Genomic DNA, 25,190 nt, shown 5'->3' with positions numbered 1-25,190 from the left:
GACAAAATGGCATAAAGGGAGTTTTAGAATCCCTCTGTGGCTTTAAGAACACTCTCCCTCCAATTTCTAAGGTGCACCCCCAACCCTGCTGCCCCAGCCCTGGAGTAAATCATCACTGGTACCCTGCAAGTATCTCACAGACAGCCATATAAATCTTGTGTTACAGCAAAAGAGAGGGGGAAAAACAGGTAAAACCAATTCAGGACTACCAGGTAGCCCGGGTTGGTGGCACACAGGCATTCAGACAGGTTGCCCTGCTGTTGCAGGGCTCAGGGCGCAATATCATCCTCTTCTCAAGGAGATAAAATCATACACTTTTGAACAAAAGCATCACTATGTAGAAATAAAGGCAGGAAAATACCCTGCGAGAGCAGCGAGGGAAGGAGAGGGCAGGCTTGAGCGCAGGGCTGCTGCTCAGACTCCGGAGCCCCCCGGGGCAGCTTGTGTTTCCAGGCGTTGCATATCTGCGTTCAGGCTCAGCCATGGGCAGGCTAAGGGTTAACGGGAGACGCAGCACGTTAACTGTATCTGTGGAGATTATGGCATGTTTATCCAGTGTTCAGATTTCCTGTCTGAGTGTTTGGATTTCCTGAAATCCCTGCTATCAGCCCAAGTGCTGTCCACTGAGCAGACCTTTTTTTCTCTCTCTCACTTTTTTTTTTTCCCCTTTCTTTTTTTTTTTTTTTTTTTTTTTTTTAACTTTGCTCACATGGTAGGTTTTCCTTCCTGCTCTCTTTCCAGTTGTAGTGCCTGTGTCTCCTCACCGGTCAGGACATTTACGGATGCAGATCAACACTCTTAGACTCCAGAAATCTGGGGATCGCCGTACATTGGATTTCCTTTTTTATTATTATTATTTTGTTCCACCTTATTTCATCTTTTTGTGGCAAGAAAACCTGAAGAAGCGTGCTCTTTTTCAGCTGCCCATGGGAAAATATGTTTTAGTCTGAGATGGAATAATGGCCTTAGGTTTCAGGACCAGATCTGGAATGGGAATTCAGACTGCACATGTCCTGGTGAGTTACAGCGCGTTGGGGCTGAGCATGGTTGGTAACGAGCAGCTCTGAGCTGGGGACAAAGGCTGAGCACGTCCATTCAATGTGGCTGCTGAGCAAACTGCAAAAAGCAGATGGGTGAAGCTGAAGTTAGAACTTTTTCCAAAAAAAACAACTGAAGTCCATTTTTAATTCCTAAAAATACACGCTGCTTTACAGCCTAGATAACGTCCAGGTAAGCTTCAGTGTAGGAAAATGTATAAGGCCAGATTCTGCAAATCCTTACTCTTGTAAGTAAGTTTTACTCACATAAACAACCTCAGTGACTTTAAAAAGAGCTCATGCAAGAAAAGACTTGCAGAACGGGCCCCACATTGAGTAAAACTGCAATGTCTCAATCTCAGCAAAAATTAATCTTAAAAGAAAAATGAGACTTTTCTGAGTGTCTTTGCATGCTTCCTTGGCCTTTTATGTTTTATTGTTGATCTAGATTTAAGTTGTAAGAAGAATCCATGTGCCAACTATTTCTCCTATTGTGTCTTAAATAAGTTTGCAGTAGGAGTGAAAACGTGTTTCATGCAGCAGTGTTCCGGGAGGCCAGAAAGGGGCTTTCTGCTGTTGGAGGGAAAATGCTGAGTGCTGTGCTGCTCTGAATGAACTGGAAAGCTGCATTCAGACATGAGGCTTAGCTAAGGTTTTAGCTTCATTTTTGGATGTGAGAGTCTATGACGGCATTATTAGCCCTACGTGGTTTTAGTTAAACCGCGGTCACAAATGCAATGAGTTGACCAGTCTCAAAATCAGTGACTCAGCATGTGAAAAGAAAAAGTCTTCTTTTTTGCACCTCTTTGAAACCAATTTCACTGCTGGCACCCACGGAAGTGTTGTTGGAGTGAAATGTGGAAGATATAGCATCATCACTGTTGCAACTTTTGTTCTGTCCCATAGCTGGAGGCTGTGGTTGCGCTGAACATTCCTGAGCTGCTCCTTGGAGCTGCTCCAGGGATTCAGTTCTCTAATTTTATGGAAAAAAAGCTTGATTCAGAAATTGCTTAGATGTTAGGAAACATCTATAGGGAAAACAGCTTTCTACAGAAATTCTACTTTAGCCCTGATTTTCATTTCACTATTGAAAATGTCCTGAATCCTAGCGTGTAATACTGCACGTCAATCAAGAGACTTTAACATTTAGATTCTTGGGGTTTAGCAGGAGACAATACTTTCCTTTTTTATACCAATAAATGGAAAGAGCCATTTTCTGAATTCTTTGCAGAGCTTCCAAATCTGAAGTTTTAAAGTAATTGCCTGGTGTGTTGGATTTCCACACAGCCCTTTGAATGTGATCCTGATGCTCTTCTCCAAAGTTTTCTTTGGTATCAGTGGAAGGTTTGTGTGTGACCAACCAGACCAAACTCATGTCTTTTCTGCCTGCAAGCTTCAGGAATTCAATTTTAATTATTAACATGGGGCAACACTGAAACTGATGGCATTCTATGCATTAAAATGCCATTCTTGCTGTGTACATAGGTTTTTACTCTTACTGTAGGGGACTGACCCCCAAAAAACAAAAGGGAGAACAAGGAACCCCTCACCTGAGTTAGACCAGACCATGGCGCCCTGCCTTCCGCTTAACATGCAATTTGGTGGTCAGTGCTCATGGATGTGATTAAACTGGCTACAGTAGAAGTGTGCTCCCCTCAAAGCTGGCAGAAGAGTCAAAATATCACTAATGATGGGTGAACCGCAGAAAATACAGAGTACAGATGAGGACTCAGGGGAAACACTAAGACTTGTCTAGGTCTACTCATATCTCCTCGCTTTGCGAATTTTGTTGGCTGTCTGAGGAGCTGGAGGCTTGGGACTGGGTCGATTGGGGTTTTTTCCCCCTTTTTTTGCTGGACTTGTCAGAACTTTCTGGTTTAAGTCAGGTTGGAAATGCTGTGGGAATAGTTTTTCTGGTGGTATTTTGGTATTTCCTCTTCTGCTCACACCCAGACCAGGAAGCGCAGAAGCACAACCTTCAGCTCATTGTGTACATGTTTCTTTTTATAAACCTGAATTCTCTTCCCCCCCCCCCTTTTTTTTTTTGGCCCGGTAACCCTCACATAGGATTAAAATTCTGTTTGATTTAGACTGTGGGAGCTTTTTATACCTCTTCATATAACTATACTAAGCACTAAATAGTTCCTTAATAAGTGATTATCACATTAGTTTTTAATTATCTAAGTGCAATATTCCCAACTCGACTACCTATGGCCAATAACATCAATGTGCCAATATGCCCCAGCAGCTGTTTCTGCTGGCATTGACTCCTGTACCTTCAGCAGCGTGAGGACTAACTGGCCACTAAGACTTATCTACTCAGTTGCTCATGAAGAAATTCTGCAAAAGATCTTATTTTTTGGTAACCAACTGCACCATTAAACTCTCTAAGACTTCATGCTTTAGTGTTCTTCCCCTCCTTCTTTTTGCCTTTCTGCATCAGCGAGGAGGTCCGACTCATGTGCCCTCACTCCATGTCTCCAACTCATTCACCGTCATGACTGCCAGTCCTCCTGCCCTTCTTGCTGTTGTTGGCAAGTATGGATAAACAGTTTTGACAGGCACGGAGTCCTGCAGAGCTGACTTCATACACAGAGTGATGTTTCTCTGCTCAGACGATAAATGGACCAGGGGAACTAAACCACTTTCACTGAAACGGTTCTCCACATCCAAAGCTTTTAACCCCTCCTTTTCGTGCTTTTTTCCACAAAAAGCAAAGAATGCAATTTTGTGTTGTACCTGAGCAAAGTGGGTCACATTGGATTGCAGCTTTTCCCTCAAGACTCTTCTAGCCACTTTACAGAGTCTTTATTCCACCATTTTATAAATGAAAATAAACTTAAGATGGATCTTAAAGTTAGCCCATAGCAAAATGATTATTTATATTTCCACTTGGGTCCACTCTCATGAGTGCTACATGAACAGCTATGACAACTGTGTTTGGAAACGGTGCCCATGTAGGATTGGGTTTGTAAGACAATTTACTCCTCAGCAGCTCTCAAAAATACAAGGCAATGCAAGCAAAGGGAAGTTAATTTACTTCACTAAAAAACTCGGTAATTTAAGAAGCTTTAAGTAGAGGCAATGGAGTTACTGAGGGGTTTTGAGCTCTGTGCTTGTTTTGGGGTGTTTGTTTTCTCGTTGCTGTTGGCTCTAAGTCTCTCTCTTGGGCTTTGGGGAGCTGCAGTGCCTCAGAGAGAGGGCACGAAGTGGGGGAGGGAACAACAGTGCCGTTCGTTATTTCTGACACCGATTAGCAGCAGGGCTCAGCCTGGACCACATATCGCTCTCCTCCCATGTGGTACCCACGAGCCAAGCTCCATCCATGCTGAACAGGGTGTGATGTGAAGTTCCTTGCTTGGTCCCCCCTGAACCCCAAAGTCGGGTTCATCTCCCCCGAGAGGCAGCGATGCTTTTCGTGTATCCTCCTCTATCTCTGCCGGAGTTAACAAAATCCATCTGCCTCTGTGAGTCAGCAGAAAAGTATTCGGCTTTTATAAGAGTTAAGGGACATAGGATAGGGCAATGTCAAAGCGCAGAAGTCTTCCCCCGGCTTGGCGTTTGCACAGCACGCACGGAGAGGAGGTTGCGTTTTCAGTTCCCATTCACCAGACGAGCTGATTTACACCAGTGGAGGACTTGGCCCATGGTGTACATGGCCACGGCTGTCGAACAAGGCTCCTTTCATCAGCTGTAAACGCGAACAAATGTGCAAATGACAACAACCAGCGCGTACCGCGACACGGCGGCTGCTAGCAGTTTGGAAAAGTCAAAAGAAAACTCTATTTTCTTCTCATCAAAAGCAAAATGAGGAAGCCTCCCCCCCTCCCCTTCCGCCCCCACCGCTACCACCCTGGCTCGAGCAAGTTGATCCGTAGGTATTTGTGTGGGGGTTTGTTCTCAGCGGTTAACCACATAACAATTTGAAGCATGTGGCTAACTCAAAAGAAACTGCCTTTAAACGTTTGCAGACTGTAATTGCGTTAGGGAGAGCGGAGCCCTGGCCGGGGGCTGCTGGCCGCCCCGGGGACTGCGGCAGGAAGCCCTCAACATCCCACAGCAAGATCCCGCAAAAAGGAAAAAAAAAATCTTATTTTATCTCTAGATCAGCTTCTTGCCGATGCTCTGCAGCCGGGGCCAGATGTTCCCCACCTCCTGTTTCGTGTCTGTATTTGGTGTGTCAGGGTGAAACACCCGGGAGGAAACAAAAGGTAGAGAAAGGGGTTGGTGATTAAGGGGAGGGCGTTTCAGCACGCAGCTTTCATAAATAAAGCTGGAGGAAAAATAACAAACAAATTGGAGGAGCTTTGCTGCGAAGCCAAACATGCTGGAGAGCGTGGGGTGATTCCCGGGGAAAGAGGTGGAAGACGGTCAGCGTGGGGCTGGAGACCCATGCACCAGCGGGGATGGCAAGGAGCAACGCTGCTCGGGGTGGTAAAACGCCCCATTCGAGCTCCTCCATCCCTCAAACCTGAATTTTTTAGGCAGGGAGGAGAGGTTGGAGGGAGGACGTGTGCGAACGGGAGGTGAGCAGTTGTGCTTGTGGAGGTAAAGATCCCAACACCCGCATGGTGCCACAGCATTTGTTATCACAGAGCCATGGGGCTATAGTAACATCCAGTTTTAAAGAACTTGGGGCTTAAAGAAACCAATAAAACTGAAGATTGCAACATTTCCCGATGGGAGGAGATGCCTGTGAGACATTCTGCAAGTGGTTTGTGACTCCCAAAGGTCACGGGCTTTTAAGTTCCATCCATTTCCAGTGCATCCTCAGTCTGTGATTAGGAGAGCCGTTCCTTGGCTACAAACAGACATGCTCCTAAGGGTTCATTGCACAAATAAAATAGTGCAATTAATCTTCACCCAGCTGCAAGCCTCATTTGTAATTCATCAGGTAAAAATACTGTATTTGTACAATCACAAGAATGGCCCCTGATCCAGCAAAGCAACTGACACTCGGAGTGTGGCCTTAAGGTTGAAAATTCAACCTGCTTTGGATAAAAGGGCAAATAAGGCCTTGCCAAGTCTTCTCTCTCGGTTACGGCAGCTGGAGCTGTGGCCTTGTGGCACAGGGATGGGGTGGGATTGCAGCTCAAGACCGAGCTGTTCCCCAGGGTCCTCAGAGGATCTGCAACAACATGTATTTCTCCATATCTATTCTCCCGTTTGAGGAGAAAAAAAATCAGGTTTTAATTAGTTCTCATGGCCCTGGGATTGCCACCTGCTGGTGCTGAATTACAATGTGACCCCAAGCAAGTCACTGCATGGCACTACCCAGATCAGCAGATGAGGAGAAGCGTGGCTGGCTCCTCCTTTCTTCTTGTTCATCTCTGGAGTAGGCAAAAAAGAGCGTGTGATGGGGAAACGCAGGGTACACAGTTGATGTGCTCCTCAAAACACCTGGGACAAGAAGAGGGAGATGTCTCTTGCCAAGGCTGGCACATCTGCATGCCCTTTTTAAAGCAGTTGGCCAAACGCGTATAAAGCAATTTCTTTTGGCCAGGACAAGCTTTATGGTATCTAGATTCAGCATCATCCTGGCTTACATCCTGGCTTGTATTGGAAATAGCATGGCCAGCAGGACACGGGAAATGACCATCCCCCTGTACTCGGCACTGGTGAGGCCGCACCTCAAGTACTGTGTTCAGTTTTGGGCCCCTCACTACAAGAAAGACATTGAGGTGCTGCAGCGTGTCCAAAGAGCAACAAAGCTGGTGAAGGGTCTAGAGCACAAGTCTTATGAGGAGCAGCTGAGGGAACTGGGGTTGTTTAGCCTGGAGAAAAGGAGGCTGAGGGGAGACCTTATCGCTCTCTACAACTACCTGAAAGGAGGTTGTAGAGAGGTGGGGGTCAGTCTCTTCTCCCAAGTAAGAGGTGACAGGACAAGAGAAAACGGCCTCAAATTGTGCTAGGGGAGGTTTAGGTTGGATATTAGGAAAAATTTCTTCACAGAAAGGTCTGTCAAGCATTGGAACAGGCTGCTCAGGGAAATGGTGGAGTCACCATCCCTGGAGGTATTTAAAAGACGGGTAGATGTGGTGCTGAGGGACACGGTTTAGTGGTAACTTGGCAGTGTTTGGTTAATGGTTGGACTTGATGATCTTAAAGGTCTTCTCCAACCAAAATGATTCTATAACACCAAACCTTTAGCATAATACTGTGGTTCTATATTAAAGCATGAAACCATCTGAGCCAACACTTCAGGATCCTGCCTCCAGTGGTGGCTGACATGTAGGATGCAAGAGAAGAACACGGAGGACATGTAGCGGTATTTTCCCAGATTATGGTCCCAGCTTTCCAGGATTGCACCTGGAGGATTTTCTGAGTCAGAGCTCATACATAGAATGTACTCGTCCTGCAGATATTTGCAACATGGATTTGTAAACTTTTTTTTAAATTAAACTAATAGATATTTTAAGCATCCATTAAAAAAGGCTTATATGGGTACAACAAATTGGTAGACAAAAATGGGTAGACAACTTCGTGGAAGGAATTTTGCCTTGAATTTACAGCTATTAAATCATTACTGACAGTGAGGGTCAAATCCTAGTCTCCTACCTGATTTATAGTAGTGCTACAAACTGAATGTCATGGAAATATTCCAGATATATTTGTGTGTAAATAAGATCTTTGCCAGCACCAAGGAACTCTAATGTTTATTTTATTTAATTTAGCGTGGAACTATATTGCTACTTTCATCCTGCATTCAAATCCAAGCAGTTCAGTAGTCACCCAAATTGGTACACTTACTCATGTAATCATTTACCTAATGGTATATTTGTCATAAAATATGTAAGACTGCATTCTCTGCTGATGTAGGATAGTGGCTCCATCCATCTGATCAGAGGCAGGTTGTAGCTGCATATCCTGTAATAATTATTTCAGCATGTGTCCTTTTATTCCTGTTCATAATTAGTAGCTAAGTACTTAGCAAAGCTTGTCAGGATCAGAAATTCCTACAATTCAGTAGTTATCTATATTCATGAACAAAAAGAATGTCTACCTTGGTAGAATAATTTCTGAAGATATTTTATTAAAACTAATGGGTACCATAATTCTACATTAAATGTAGATCTTTTAAATTATTATCAACCAGCAGGGTATAATTCTGATCTTACACTTGTCCTGAATTAATATCACAATCTGACTCCAGATTTAACCAATGGTAAGATAGGTCTTAGCCAGAATCCCAGATCTCACTGGTCATTTAAACTTTATCATTTTTATTTTCTGTGTTTATGAAGTTGTGGTTGAGAAGGAGCTAACATGTTCACGTGTTGACCAGGATGGGGTTAAAAATCTACTTCTGACCCAAGATGATCTATGGCTGCTATTTGTTCTCGCTACCTAGACAGACAAATGGGATTTGGCTCAGTTGAAACAAATTTCCTTGCCTTTGAGAATATTAGACTTAAAGGGCTTCAGTAGCAACAGGAACGAGGATAAAAAGCTGATTGTAAGTCATGTTTTGCTGCTGTTTGCTGGAGCCATACGACAGCCTACCTGGCACCTGGGCTGAATTAGAGAAATCACTCGACTGTTGAGATTTATGTTTTTCTTCCCAGTGTTCCTAGGAAGGTCAGAACAGCAATTATGCGGTCCCCCCTATAGGGTGGTATATACATGTGTGCACATGGTATATCATAAACTCCTATTCTTTGTCTTTTCCGTTGCCTTCAGGTGCAGAGAACAGCCTGGCTGTAAGGTTCTTCTTCAGTCAGAAACCTCCTTCCCCCAAAGATCATTTCTAACACTAATTCTGCCCGTTTTAAGACTGTTTCATGTCCCAAATAGCCCAAAGGCCCTGAGCAGCTCCTTCTCGAGGCTGGGATGTGCAATAGGCCCATGTCCTGTGAGTCATATCAGCAGTGTCCTAATTGCTACAACTTGAGCAAGGGAGTTAGACTTACAGGAAATCTCCTGCAATAGATTTGCACCATTAGACAGATCAGGCACAAGAGGGAACATGACCCCAACCAGTGAGACCAGGTTTAGCCCGACCCTAAGGAAAACAAGGAGTGTTAGACAACACTTTTTCATGATGCTGGATGCTGAAGGACACCTTATCATTTAAGGGAATGTTATTCATGTCGTGATTTACATTCTGAGAAAAAAAGAACTTATATCGTAGAAATTGAGATCATTTAAATGGAGTTTAAATAACGTGTTACTGAGAACTCTGCAGTACTTGTATCCTGGTCTCTGCGAGTGAAGCTGAGCCAATTGCTCTATGTGTGCACATGTCCCCCTGTGACTTTGAATCCCCCTTAACCAAGACAGATGGAGGAACAGAGGTCTCAAGTGCTCCTACATATTTTGTAAAAACAAGCAGATGGGTAGAAGAAAAAAACCCACCATTTGTAACCTCTGAGTACCTCCTCCCCGAGGGAAAAGCCACAACTACTGTAAGATGAAAAGAGAATTTCCACGGGAGTGCAGTGCTGTGCTCACAGCCTGGGGGAAAAGCTTCCACAGGCATTTGCCCTTCAGGCTGCCCGTGCGGGATTTCAGTGCTCCCAAGTCCTCTTGGTGTTCATGCAAACCTGCGTGTGCCGGCGCAGCTTTAGGAGCAATAACAATTAGGTGAAAGACACCTGTTGTTATTTATCCCAGTACTTAAATTCTCTCTCCTTGGACGAAATACCTTCTTGCAATATCACAGGCCATTAAACCACCATGTTAATGTGAAAAGCGTTTCCTGGGGATAATAATAACCTGACATCGATATTGCTTGCATACTAGTGCTGGCTGCTAGTACAGCGGCAACGTTTTGCTTAGACAAGCAATACCAGAGGAGGACCCTGCTTGCTAAAGCTGGCCATTGTAGATAAAAGCTTAAATCACTAATTTTCAAAAGCTCGTTGCCTAAAATTCAGAGCCTTAGCTCATACCAAAGTCCTGGATAAATTATTGCAATGTCCTTTTGAAAGTGAGGTCAGTTATTTCGGTCCACTAATTAAGGTTTCAGTAGACAAGAGTTTAGCACTTCCTCCAGGGTTTCCCAGTGCAGGACAAAGTATCTCAGTTCTGAGCTGTGGAACATTTGTTTTTATAATTCAAGGCCCTTTCTAAATAGAAATCATCAGCTGGGACAGACTGTTGAAGACAAGTCAATTTGCGTCTTAGAGAAAGACACCGGGCTCCCTCCAGAATGTGAACTTAGACAGGAAAGAAACTCAGATCCCCAGAAAGGACAGGTTAGTGCTTTTGCTCCTTAGCGCCTCCAGCCATCTGCAACATATATTAGTTTACCAGGTTTAGCAGGAGATGAGTGGTGGTCACGAACACCAGAATGGAGCAGACTCATCCAGCTCCCACTCCAGATGCAAACTGCAGCCAGCTTTGCCCTGGTTCCCACTGATCCAACACAAGGGAGGCGGAAGAAGGACCACGGTGACCAGGCAGCATCTGTGTGAACGCTGGCAACGCCCTCTGGTTTCGACAGGAGAAAATATGTTTCTGCTTCATCCTTTCCTGTGCATGTCAAAAACAAACAACATGTTTGTTTCCCAAAGGGAAATAGGTTCATTCTGGAATGTGCTGGGCAGATCAGGTTCTTCTAAGTACTGAAGGATACATGTGTGGGATTTCAACATTTTTAAGCCCTCCCAGGATATTTGTGCAATATTAATTGTGTCAGTTACTGCACTGTTTTTGCAGCAAATAGCAGACCTGATGTAAGGAAACCTGGCCTCATTTGTGCTGTTAATGTCGTCTTTCTTAGAAGCAGAAGCTATTTGCAAGATCATAATTTCCCTCGCAGACACTATTTTTAATTGGGGAAGAGTTCTCTCAGAGGAGCAATAGTCTTACTTCTGTTCATATCTATGCAGCATTTTCCTGATCAAGAGATCAAGAGAAAGAGGATCTGAGCAACTGCTTCTCTAAGTAATAATGAACAGAGCGCTGTAAATCATAATGTGCAATAAAATAAAAAACAAAATTTGGCTGGAGATTAATGACTGGAATGGGACTTACTGAATTAAATCGGATCAGATGTTCCCTGGAAAAAATCTGAGTTAGATTCACGGTGCTCTATGGTTTTGGTTTTGTTTTTCACAAAGGAAGGCTTAGCTCTATTGTTTTGTAACAACTAACAATTTCTAGGCCTTGCAGAAGGCCTTAGGGACCTGCAGGAGAGGACAGGTGCTGGCTGGAAGCCCTGGTCTCACTCAGGCAGAGGAGGGACCTGAAGAGGGAGCCTCCCCAGCACAATGCCAAGAACTGCTCAAGTGTTACAGGGGGCACGGCATTTTTACAAGATATGAAGGGCTTAGTTCTAGTTCTCACCTCCAGGGGCAGGCTCATGACTGCAGGTCTGCCACAGAGATACCCCTGAATTCCGGAAGGCTGCAGTCAAAGTCCAGATGCACCTCTAGTGTTCTTTGGTAGGTGGTTTAGGTGCCTCTTTCTTGACAGGCTGAGAGAGTTGGAGTTGTTCAGTGTGGAGCAGAGAAGGCTCCAAGGAGACCTTATTGTGGCCTTCCAGTACCTAAAGGGGGCCTACAGGAGAGCTGGGGAAGGACTTTTTACTAGGGCATGTAGCGATAGGACGAGGGGGAATGGCTTCAAAGTGGAAAAGGGGAGATTTAGGTTAGATATAAGGAAGAAATACTTTACTGTGAGGGTGGTGAGACACTGGAACAGGTTGCCCAGAGAAGTTGTGGATGCCCCATCCCTGGAGGTGTTCAAAGCCAGGTTGGATGGGGCTTTGAGCAACCTGGTGTAGTGGGAGGTGTCCCTGCCTATGGCAGGGGAGTTGAACTAGATGATCTTTAAGGTCCCTTCCAACCTAAGCCGCTCTATGATTCTATGATTCTTACTATGTCTTCTTCTATGAATCCGTTTTTAAGTGTCCAGCCTTCCAGGTGTTGGCTAAAGAGACGTATGGGCAGCTGAGTCAGGCATTTGAATTATCCCAAGGATTGAGGCACCCAAAACCTACACCTGTCTTGGTGTTTTGGTGTCAGATTTGTTTGTGACTCCAACCTCAAGCAGCTAAACAGTTGTGCTTCTAGCGCTGTTCACTGAAGAAACTGACTTAAACCCATAAACCAGTGAAGGGGACTGACATTTCCCATTGGTCTTGCTGTTTTTTTTAATCAGAGATGTCTCTTGTTTTGTCAAGATCCATACTCAGTTCATGAATATACCAGAGGAAGGAAACCAAAGTTGCATAAATTACCACTGATCGTGCTAGAGATACCGAAACTCTTTCCTCCTTTAATTAATTTTATTTGGTGAACTAAAAGTGAAACAGAACCCCAACATGACAGAAAAAAAGGCCCACCTCGGTAGGCGTGACACAAACATCTGCCTTCTCACCTGCTCTCAGGCACCTGGCACATTGGGTTTAGTGACTTTGCCTTATTAACTCAGTTTCCTTAGGCTTTTGTAAAAAATGGACTTAACAACAGTTGCCTAGAGCCAGAAGAAGAGCAAGGCTGCGTTATTAAAACCCAGAAGGCAATACCATTTTAATATTCATCAAAGTGCTCAGAACAAATTCTCCAGAGACTGGGGGCTTTGTCATCCCAGGTTTCTCCAGCTCATTTAGATAATTGCCCTTGAAATAGTTGTCTGTCTTTTTTTTTTTTCTCTTTTTTTAACACTGCCACTTTGCAAGTATTCACCGAGCAGGCAGCTCAGCTCCACAGCTGCAGAAGGACAGAAGAAACCTCATGATTCCCACCATGCACACCACTACTTTCCATAACGTGAGCCAAACACATCTGAGTGCATCCAAAATAGTCATCTCACTGTCACTTGCTGAGCTGTTAGCAACTTATTAGCCAGTTTAACTAATTAATAAACTGGTAACATTCATTTATATATGAAGAGATTTACTAAATAATAGGAGATGTTCAGAGAGTGTAATATATGGGTTATTCGGTATTTTTCACTACCATCAGGGGCTGGAGACACTCAGTCTCACTGCTTTCCCACCTTCTTGAAAACTATACGATTTGATTGCTTCTGTCTCGGTGTAAATTCATGCTGTCACCAAGAAAGGAAGTCCAAATACCATCACGTGAGCTTGATCAGGAAACTGATAAAATGAAACTGAAAAAAGGTTCTTTTTCAACTGCATCATTCTTCTTCTGGTAAAAATATAAAACTTATATTACGACATATAATTTTATTGTATTTTATTTGTGTAACTTCTTCTATCCAAGAAAATCTAAAGACCATCTCAACTTCCCATGAGATTGCCAGTGGAAAGTATACCAGCATCCACGGTAATGCATTAATAGATATTTCTTTCTGGGGATTTCCATTTAAAGTTTTGGGGGTTTAATTTGTTTTCTTCCTCCTGACGCTTCTTCTTGAATGTAGAATTAGAGGTCTTGTATGCGCCCACAGTAAGGTTCAGGCAGAAATAAGACGGCCCTGCCGCAATGCACTTAGGGCACGCAGCATCTTTGGGGCTGGGTGTCTACCCCTGGGCTCGGCACCCTACTCTCTCTCTTTCAGTCAGTAGAATGAAAGAGGCAGTCTGGGCTGTGATTCATCTGACCTTTGTAGACATTTACTTCAGTACCTCTATTTTAAACATCTACTTTTGTAGGATGAGGTGAGCTGCAACCTAGTTTCAGTTGTCTGTATTGACATCTGTAACAATAAAGGGAGCCTGGGGTGAGCAGCCCGGGCAAAGACACTTCGTCAGATACATCCCACTTTTACAGTCTAAGAGTTGAGTCAGAGCTCACTAAAGTGGATGTGAAGAATCCCATTTACATGGACTGAGTTTGGATCAAGTTTTAAAGGCTCTGTTCTGTCACTTACTTCAGGTTAATCTCATTGTTCTATATAGATAGTCCATTTGATTTCAAAGAGCATGCTCATGGATCTGGGCATGACTCACTGTAGGGGTAGATACAGACATGAAGAACAAAAGACAAGAATACTTAGGAACATCTTTGTATTCCTGTATTGAGGTTTCTATGTGCCTTGTATTTTGGGATATTCTGTAGAGATGCTTTGATAGTTCTGCATTCAGCTGAAGGACAGGATGGCTAGCAGTATTATATCAGCTATAATAAGTGATGTTTTCACAGGGCTCCTAAGCAGGAGAGTGGTACTGCTTGGCACACGTTGAAGGGGAAGATGTGAAAAACACAGCACTCTGAAGGGCATAGCAGTCCCAAGACAAGACTCATCTTTGTGATCAAAGACTGGCTCTGTACTTGAGGCATCAGACTGCAGATGAGCACATCAGGCTCCGGTTCATGGCAGAAGCCACGTACAGAGCCAGGCTTTGATCACAAGAATATATATTCATCCTACAAATATATATAAAACATATTGATTAACTTCTGTGAGGTGTTCAGACACAAGGACAATGCCAGACCTTGTTAGTGCCTGACTAATCAATGAGGGCTAGAAGCAGAAGGAGTGTGGCTCACTTTGCTTGAGAGCTGCCAACACAGTGGCTGCAGGAAGGACACGGAATATCTGAATGCACCAGACTTTTCGTGCAGGGACAAGCTGATCTTAAACATGGCTACGCCAGGTTTAGTTTCCAATTTTTATAATGATTCCTTCATTAAAATACGTCCAGAAAACATCTAATATTGAATTCAACCCACAATCAGTGGCTGTTGAGAATGAGTGGGGGCAGTGACAAGAGGACTTGATGTTGTGTTCAGATTATATTATTAATCTATTATCCATATATTGTGTACAGGCTATTTTGCTATAGACTACGTACTAAATAAATAATTAAGCAGTGATTAGCCTTACAGAGAAGGTGGAAAACCCTCTCGTGTTATTAGCCCCTCACAGTCTTCAGAAATGGATTGTAAGTAACTCAAAATCTTGGACTGCGGATGGCAGCCTTGTCATCAAATAAAAAAAAAAATCCTCTTGACACGATCAGTGAAAGCTCTCCAGAGGTCTGAAGCCGGGCAGCAGACACTCTGATTAGCTGCTGCCTCCACAAAATGAAAATTCTTCCCAGAGCCCAAGAAACAGCCGATGGATGCAGTTGGAAGTGATAAAAAGGTCACTCTCAAATGGATCCAAGGAGATTTAAGTCACAATACCATCATCCTGAAGCCCTGAGAAAAATAATAAAAGACAGGCTTCAAAGGCTTGAGAGTCCTTCAGTCTAAATACTTACACAAATCTCTTTGTCATGTATCTGAGTCTTAAAGAAAATTCACCTTTGAATGAGACTGCAGAAAATTACCTAACAAATACACTTAAGCCCTCTGGCCCTCTATAGCAATGTGTTGTAACATCGTACACCAACAGCGGTGATACATTAGAAAACTGTTGAGTCTTAGAATTGTCATGTTTAGCAGCACAAATTCCTAAAACAGATTTAAGCTGTCCAGTGCAACTCTTCTATAGCACTTGCACAGCCCAAATATCCTATCATGATTATTTCATAAACATATAAGGATCATATCATCAGATGAGGGTGGAGAACTAATTTCCATTCTAACAGTAAATTCCATTCTAACACCATCTCCTAAAACTAGATTCTTTTTTAATCAGTTGTTATTTCTAAGACTACTATCCAATGAACTATCTGAATTTTTAAGTTGATTTTCCATACATATTCAAACCCGTGGGTATTTCAAAATGAATGGAAGAAAGCTTGTACTTTGCCAATATATTTAAAAGTTCAGTGGAATGACCTGAGGATTAATAACCCTCTCAGCCTGACATCAATCCAGTGTAAAACACTGGAATGGCTAATTCCAGGCACTATTAATAAAGAATCAGAGAAAAGTTATGCAATTCTTTCCTATCAGGATGGAATTAAGGAATATATATTTTATTTCAAGAAAGCTATCCTGATATTTTTTGAGGTTTTAAGTTTTCCTGAAAAAAAATCTAGACTATTGATGTAATACTTATGAACTTTGGTAGAACTTCTGGCACCGAACAACATTTTGATTAAGAAATTAGAGTTATCTAAAGTTATCACTGTAATTATTTAATAGATCAAAAACTAAGCAATTGACATTTCTCAGAAACCATTATAAATAGAGACTCATCATCAAGAGGATGTCAGTCAGCTCTTCAGGGTCACTCCTGGGCTTTATGCTGGGTTACTGCAATTCAGTGATGACTCTTCCATTATTACTTCTCTCAGGGTTCAGGTCGTGCCTATAAGCATGTTAGTATTGTCATGGTGTATTTTTATGGAAGCACTGAAAACATGTACAGCAAATGGATGAGGTCAGGACGGAGCTTCTATTGCTTAGGACATACTAAAATCAAGTCTGAGGTGACTTGTTCACAGACACGTATCCTCAGATTTGCTTCACTGAGGTTTGTTAGACCACATCCTAATAGCGTTATCCAAATCATGGATTAGGGTGAAGCCAAAGAACATATGTTTGTCACATCCTGTTTGGATGATACCAACACAGACACAAACAGAACAAGCAGATTTTGGCACGAAATGAAAGACATTTTCTTTAATCTCACAGTTGTTCAAGAACATGTCAGTTATCACACGGACTGAGTAATTTAATTCTATATTTTGCCTATGCAAATAGCTTCAATAGCCTTTGCAAAATGTGATCTTGAAGACAATCTTTAAATTTGTAAGATATGATTTTCAACAGAATAGAGCAATGACTTGATTCCCTGTAGTTGAAATAACGAGCTTAATTTTTTCATTTGCAGGAAAAAATATTTTTCTACCTGCTTTATTTTAAAACTTCTTGAGATATAAAAGCTTTCTGCTCAGTCATTAGCAGTAAATTGCAGAATGAAGCACTACCCTACAGCTTTTCCAGATGAAGTAGTCTGTTTATACAGAAAGCACAAGAGCTGTAATTACTACATGATCACATTTGTATATCAAGGTCAGAATTCTGTGATTCACGCTATTGTTTGGACATAAAGGGAGTTGATTTTCAGCATGGTGGTGTACAACTACTATTATTGTTACATCAGTGACTGTAGAAACAATATTAACTTTTGCTTGTTTGAGTTTTTCTAGTTAGGTTAACTTCAGTTCAAGCATACAAGAAAACTGGCTTGTTAATATTTGTCCTAAAATATTCATCAGATACACAAAATATATATTTATATTATTGCTGTTCAGGTTGTGTATTCTATTATGGAAGGAAAAAAATCCTCCAAAACAAAAAGAAAACCAAAATAGGTCATTAAACAACTTACACATGAAATCACACACAGTTTAAGCAATATCAAATGCAGGTAATTAAAATCTGTAAAAATATCTCCTGATCTTTTTCTCTCCTCTGTAAAATCTCTGCATAAGATTCTCTTCTTGACTATTATCCAATATATTGGCAATTTTTATATTCCATTCCTGAGAATCCATTGGTTTTCCACACTATTTAACCAGTTCTAAAAGCTTGAAAATATAGATACTCAACTCATTATACTTACTAGTTAAGAGCTAGGATTAGTCAAGCACTTAGATTGTACCGATTAATTCAATATGATTGTATGTATTTATAATCAGGCACAAGAACAAACGCTTTCCTCATGTGAGGAATAACAGAATTTGCTATTGTATTATTGTATTGTATCGAATTGTCACCCAGCTGCCATTAATGTCACTCTGCTCTCAGCTGGGCCGCTTTCGCTTACTTAAGCCCCAACTAGTCTTTCTCGTTTCAGGTGTAGGTGTCCCTAGGTAAAAGGCAATCATATTTCCCCAGGTTTGCATTGTTCTCTATCTGTTCTGGGGTTTTACATCTACTATTCATTCCCTGCTCCCACTCACATACTGTCATGTATAAGGACTTTACAGAAATCTGATAGTGTTACCTTCATATTGCCAAGGACGGTTGGGAAGCACTCTTTTTCTTTTTTTTTCGGGTGAGAAACAGAGTCAAGATGCCATCTTGACGCAGCCCAAATTCTACTAATGTCCTTGGGTCAACAGTTTCATAGAAGCTGTATTTAGCCTCGAAAGACTCTTTATCTAGACAAAACACTTGCATGGGCGTAAGACTATGGAATTTGCCGTCTGAACATTGCTCTAATAACTTGTCCAGGGTCACTGAGACAGGGTGTTGAACCAACTAGAGCATCTTCATCACTAGGGGAGCATCATCTCTCAATGGGAAACACATAGGTTTCCTTCTCAGTGTCGTTTCTCATCAATCAGTCCTGATAACTTCAACCAACTTGATTTCTTTATGAATATTTTTCTGGAAAGGAGCAGGAGACCTAGAAAGGGAATAGAAACATAGAATCATAGAATCATAGAATGGTTTGGATTGGAAGAGACCTTTAAAGGTCATCTAGTCCAAACCCCTTGCAATGACCAGGGATGTCTTCAACTAAATCAGGATAATCATCCTGAGCCACTGAGCTCTAACTACAAATGCTGGTAATGCTGCCTATAGCAAATGGGTAATTAAATAACATTTAGTAGCTTATCATAGCAGATGTAAGGAGATTCTGTGACTTTTTTGGAACTTATGAAAAATAAATGACCATCAATTCAAGACATAATCTAATGTAAATCATAGTTACTTGTGAACTCAGGTCAGCATTCATTTTAGAAAGCAATGAGACATTATATATTTTTTACTTTTTAAACTGACATTGCTTTGAACAGCATAAACCTATAATCATGAAGGTGACTGTTTTGCCTAAGGAGATGGATAATATCATTAAAAGGAACAGATGTCCTGTAAAGTTGAACAATAAGCAGACATGTCATCATGGGTTGAGCCAGATCCAGGGTTGCCAGTGGCTGTGATTCTGTTGTAAGACTGTGGTACTCGGCTGTCTGCTGGTGGAGGCCTTCCCCAGCCCATGAAAACCACTCAGGTCTTCTTCTAATAACTTTTTCCTGCATGTAATGTAACATTCAAGCATAACATTCTTGGTTTAAGGTAGATGATTCTCCTTTTACACCCTTGCCTTCATACCAAAGAACACACCTCTTCCTTATGGACAGAGCCCTTAACTATTTCTTCTCCTGTCCTGCCAAGCTGGTGGCATACCTGGTAGAATCTCAAATCCTTCCCAGCCCATATGTAAAAATCTGAAATCTGTTGGTTAAAGAGATGTCAAGCCCTCCTAATGGCAAAAGAGCTCTTGACAACAACACTGGAGAGTATCCTAAAGGCGCAGAAACAGATGGGAAAAGAGATACAATAACATCCCATCCAAAAACTTTCATGTTGCAATTTTTAATTGAATCCCATGTATCTTGGAGACAGGGATTATTCTCTGTTGTTTTTAATATTAAGTGTTGGCAAACCTCCAGACCCACATGACATATTTCCAGACCCACATGACATATTTGGAAACATAAAACAAACAGGACAAAAGCCATAAACAAACTACAGCAGTCTCTGGGGAAATAGGTCAACAGAAGTAACAAGACTTCTCTTTGAGAGAAGGTTAAAAAAAAAAAAAAAAGACTCTCAGAGGAGGAGATGTGCTTTTCCTTGTGGAGTCAAGTGGTGTGCTCAAATGGAAATGGGCAGGCTGGCTAAGCAAAGGGTGTGATCTGGAGGTGGCCTCCCTCCCACTCCCCATCTGCATTGGCCCCTCTGTTCGATCCCAGTCTCATCCTTATGGGTCCTTGTCATGTCTCCTGTCCTGCCAGCCTACCAGTCCACATCTATCTGTCTCGTGTGGCTTGTCCCAGCCTCCTTGCTTTACCACCTCATCTTTAAAGGGAACACCTTCTAGGTAGTTTTCTCCTTCCCAGCACCAACATCTAGCTCCAAGCCCTGGTCAATCTTTTTCCGCCTTGTCCCTTTGGACCTACCGTGGAGATCAGACGAGCAGGTCTCAAAGTGAAAGGTATGTCCCAGTCCTACCCACCTCCTCCAAAGGGCCTGCAACAACTCTATCACCTTCCTTCCCCCGCAGCAATGCAAGTCTTAAACTGGAAATAGTATGTAATATAATGGTGGAGAAGCCTCATGAAAAACTGTGAAACCACTTGTCCATGTCCTGATATGACTGTCTCCCCACACCCTCCTCCCCTCGCCTAGATGCAGGATTCCTCCCCATCAGACCATTTCTTCCTCCCAGTCTCTTTATCCTTCAAATCGTATCTCCATCTTCCAAAAAAGATCAGTCTGGTGCATACACCTGACATGGAAATTTTCAGCCTGAATGGTTAGACTGAAATTATATCTGCAAACAGGGTCTTCTGAAGTGTCAGACAACTTGGACAGGAGATGTTAGCAGCTCAGCACTCAGTGCAGCTGACTGAGTAGTTGCCACCTTGAGTTAGACCCAGAGTTTTCCCAGTCAGCTAAACTAAGCCCTTGAGTAGCAATTTTTAACAAGGTGTTATTTTCTGGGGATTTCTGATGGATCAGTTTACCACAATGAAATTCACAATAGCAAATGCAGTAATCAAATAAGGTTTGATAAATTGCCATCACTGAAGAATTAACAGACATTGTTTCAAACTGACTGTTTGAATAAGCGATCTTATCATTCCCACACCTTTGGTCAGTTTTACTTACTTGGTCTTTTCTCCTCATCTAGGTAGGTTTCTGGTCGTGACCGATGAGACATGAGATCTTCAGCATCCAGGCTTTCAAGTTTTTCTTCAAGAGATTCACTATGGAATCGGTAAGAAAAAAAACCAAGACATAAATAACTGGTTTAAAGAGTAAAAATCAGAGCAGAATCTATGAAAACTAAGCCTAAAAGAAATTGGTTTTATCAATTGCAATAACTGCCAGTGGGTTTTTTCTCTGCTTAATGCCACTTTGGCCATTACTACAGTGAGTGTTTTTCAGAAAAAGTCTAACCTAATGATCCTTCCAAGGATCAAAAATTCCAATAAACCAGTAAATCCTTACAAAACATTGACTGCCTGAGCAAGTGCTGGAACAAACACTAACATTTATTATTTATTTTGCTTTGCTTTCATAGATTTCAAAGCTGGATGAGGGGGGCAGGGTATAAACAGGACACTTTTTGTAACTCCTTTCAACTCATCTAGATCTGGTAACTGATGTTGTTTTAACTTTGAAAACAACAAATCTCTGAGATCAGCCCGAAAAATCTATGGCAAGATTTGTGCGGGGGCTTGAAAGAGGAGGGACTCTCTTCTTCTCGTGATGTAAAGTGCTGAATAGCACACAGTTGTCTAAATATGCTTTTGTTTATTCAGTCTCTGGATGGTGAGTGCTCTTGTTTTAAAGTTTTTACTGTGTTTCATTGAACCACTAAAAGCTACATTTGGATTGCCTGACTTGAACGCCATACAACAATAACATTGATGGATAAGGCTGAAGTTTTCTTTGTACCTGGTGCACTGGCTGGAGCTCTCCTGGCACAGGTCACTGCTCCCTGCGTGGCCATCGCAGCAGTGTGGGACTTTCATCTTTTCTTCTTCCCTGGGGGAAGCAGTTGACCATATTGCACTCCAGCCCAGCCAAGAGGGGTGAATCACTGCTGCTGATCTTCTGCAAACTGAATAAATCTTCCTTTGGTGCATTTGCTTTGTCACATGGCTACACATATTTTTCCTTTTTAAGTCCACAATGCCTTAAATAAGCAAGAGTTCAGAAGTCAAACAATCATCTTTTGAAAAGTATGAAGCTATTAAGCTGGATATTCCTATTCGATTTTGAAACAGCAGTTACATTTTTATGTCCTACTGCTCCTAGATTTTCTTGGAGAGATAAAATAAAACACAACCACCAACAAGCAAACAAGTAGTGGTAAGATCACTGAAATTAATGAAGCCTGATTTCCTACAGACCTGTGTCTTGACTGCAGCTCCTCAGGAGGTATAAACCATCAGTGAAACTTTTCCCATGACTGGGATCTTTCTTCTACACCGATTTTCTTGATAAAGAACAAGATGAGAGTGAGCCTTTTCTATCTGTAGGGGCAATAAACATCTTTTTCCTCTGTTCATTTTTATTCTGCCACAAAACTTCTTGGAACTGAAGAAATTTTACACCTTTCCTGCTCCTTTCAAAATTGCATGGATCAGCAATGCATTAAAAAAAAATCATAGAATGGTTTAGGTTGGAAGGGACCTTAAATATCATCTTGTTCAACCTCCCCTGCTATGGGCTGGGACACCTCCCACTAGACCAGGTTGCTCAAAGCCCCATCCAGCCTGGTCTTGAACACCTCCAAGGATGGGGCTTCCACAACTTCTCTGGGCAACCTGTTCCAGTGTCTCACCACCCTCACAGTAAAGAATTTCTTCCTAATATCTAATCTAAATCTCCCCTCTTTCAGTTTAAAACCATTCCCCCTCATACTTTCACTACACTCCCTGATAAAGAGTCCCTCCCCATCTTTCCTGTAGGCCCCTTTAGGTACTGGAAGGCCACTATAAGGTCTCTCCGAAGTCTTCTCTTCTCCAGGCTGAACAAGCCCAACTCTCTCAGCCTCTCCTCATAGCAGAGGTGTTCCAGCCCTCTGATCATCTTTGTGGCCCTCCTCTGGACCCACTCCACAAGGTCCATGTCTTTCCTGTGCTGAGGGCTCCAGAGCTGGATGCAGTACTCCAGGTGGGGTCTCACCAGAGTAGAATAGAGGGGCAGAATCACCTCCCTTGTCCTGCTGGCCACGCTTCTTTTGATGCAGCCCAGGATACGGTTGGCTTTCTGGGCTGCATCAGAAGTGTGGCCAGAAGGCCATCATTAGAGGCAGGACAGATGAGCAGATGATGACCCGCTACCGTAGTCAATGGAGAGCAAGTTAACTTAGAAACCAGCAAGCTCAATTTCAGTGCTTAAAAGTAGAAGCAAATGAGTAATCAGAGAGAGGGGCTGCTGGGATGGACTTCCAGACTGAAATTCTGAAGTTCTTTATTTCATTTAGCACCATGTAGACACTGACCCAACGGTGACTAGGTCCACGCAGCAAAAGCAGTTTCCAAAAACTCCCAGATGGTTGTCTGCCATCCTGGGTGTTAACAGAACCCCACAACTACAACATTCAAATGTCTACTTTAATAAAACATTCAGATCCTAATTTTCAATGTGAGTAATTTTTGCTTGATGACAAACCTTTGAGCATTAAGGCAGAAATGCCTCAAATTGTTTCAGGTCTTATGTATTGCCAAACATATTGATTAGTTAATTAATTAATTTAATTAATTAATTAATAAGCAAACAAACAAACACCCTCAAAAAAAACCAAAACAAAACAAAACAACCCCCCAAAAAACCCACAAAACCCCACCAAAAAGACGACACTCCTGAATTTAAAATTTTTCTATGCTAAGTTCAAGTCTAGAGTCTGCCCAAGTGATGCATCCTTGAAAATTGAGGCTTATATAAAGGAAATGCAGATGTGCTGGTAAGTTCAGTGGTTGCAAGGGCTTTTTTTATAACATCCAACATCTGCAGATTTATTTCCAGCACTTCTCTAACAAGATGCTCTTTAGGAAATTCAGAAATGAAGTATGCTCAGTCAACACTGTAAGCCAGCTTTTGAACTTCAACTCCGTAGGTCCATACACGTGCACACCTGCAAACTGTGTCTTAGAAAAGCTTGCACAAAGCTACAAATTACTTCTGTGTATCTGTTTAGCATGATGGGGTTTCAGTCCCGCTTCTTACACTAAATACTGCTCTAATGCTAATAAATTCATAATATAGAGGGGAAAAAACTCTCACAAAACCAGATCTCTCTGCTTTATATTTTCACATCATGAACAACTAGTAGAAAGCAACCCTTTCATTTACCTGCCAGTCTTTTTTGTCTATCCAATCAAACGCTGATGAAATTGTTTGGCCTGAGAGCCCTTCTCATCCTTCCACTATTTTTTGAAATGTATAATAAAAAATACTTAGTTCTGATATAGCAGTACTCAGCTGGAAAAGCCCAATGTGCTTTCACCTAGAAAAATAAATGTAGTTGTCTGCATTCCACAGATAGAGAAACGATGCACACAGAGATCAAATGCCATGTCACAGCCGTGAGTGGCAGCTCAAGGACATGATTCCAGGGCTACAGAGCGTTTATTTCATTCTCAAACTGCTTCCCAGGTTCATTTTGGCCCAAACCTCCAGTTTCACTGCAGGCAAGACGCATGCTGCTATCAGCACACATTTAGCAGCTTAGGTAGAACCAGAAAAGTGCCTGGATAATGACACAGCCATATCGTTTCCAGAGGGAAAGAGAAAATATTGAAATGTTTGCAGTGCGGGTTGAGGCTTTATTTCATCCTCTTTTTCTTTTGGAGAGCCTGCTATGCCAGCTGCCCTGCAACATGTTCATTTCTGCAGTATCACTCTCGGATTTTAGTCATTGCTATTTCTCATATTAAAAAAAAAAAAAAAAGAAAATATGTATTCAGCTACTATGATTCCTGCTTTGGAAGGACTCCTATTTCTCTTGTTTCAATCACAGAGTACCCCTTCATGATACATTGGCTTTGTCTCGTGCTTTGCAATCCCACCAGCATGGCCTGACCTCACGCCAATGTCTCTGCTGTGCCCTTCCCAACAGTCCTCCGAGGATTCCGAGGGTCAGCAATGCAGGGATTAACCACGCATGGCTTCTGCCATGCTGGTCCTCACCCTCACCAACACGGCGTTGGTGGGTAGCGCTGGGAGTGCAGCTCTCGGGGGGTTGGCAGCTCTTTCACCACTGTCTCTGAGAGCAATGAGCAGGATCCCGTTTGCACCACGGCCAAGGGTTAAATTTGCCAGGGGCTCCACTGACAGTTTTCTTATCCATCAACATTCATTAGAGTTTGATAACTTTGGGCTCTCCAAAATATAATCCTTATAGAAGAATATACTGCTGGAATTTTATATTCTGCAGATGTTTCAAGGAATCTATTTGGATCTGATCTCTCTGACACGTGCAGTATTACGCTTTCTATGAACTGAAGTAAGGTTTCTTAACTGAGCATCTCTAACAAAAAAACCTCTGTGCAATAAAAATACCAAATTCAACACACCTGCAATAAAAAAGAAAAAAAAGAGCACGACTTCCCTGTCCTTCTGCTGCTGTGTCTTGCTGCTTGCTGCTGGTGAGCATTTTGCTGTTTTCCTCATTGGAGGATGCAGAGGTTGCAGGGGAACAGCCCGTTGCTTGTTGTTGTTACTGTGAGCCTGGAATGCCATTCTGTGTTTGTCTGTGTGACTCTTGATCTTGCATGACAAAACCAAAAAACAAAGGCAAAACTGAATCAGCAGATTAGTCAGCTTAATCTTGTGTAACTCAACGCTGCACTTCATTTTCAGTGCT

At 42.3% G+C, this 25,190-nt stretch overlaps 1 protein-coding gene across 1 annotated transcript in view; it reads left to right on the top strand.

Moving 5' to 3' along the window:
* Positions 1 to 912: 912 nt before the first annotated feature.
* Positions 913 to 25,190, top strand: part of ASAP1 (ArfGAP with SH3 domain, ankyrin repeat and PH domain 1) — a 155,895-nt gene continuing 131,617 nt past the window's right edge. Inside the window, exons 1-2 of the mRNA XM_082499527.1 lie at positions 913 to 1,016; positions 20,502 to 20,588. Coding sequence (XP_082355653.1) covers positions 20,530 to 20,588 — 59 coding nt within the window. The 5' untranslated portion in view covers positions 913 to 1,016; positions 20,502 to 20,529. The remainder of the gene's footprint in view (positions 1,017 to 20,501; positions 20,589 to 25,190) is intronic.

This window comes from Vanellus vanellus (genome assembly GCF_965231255.1).
Source record: "Vanellus vanellus genome assembly, chromosome: 2".
NCBI classification, from domain to species: Eukaryota; Metazoa; Chordata; class Aves; order Charadriiformes; family Charadriidae; genus Vanellus; species Vanellus vanellus.
This window is presented reverse-complemented; position numbering and strand designations above follow the sequence as displayed.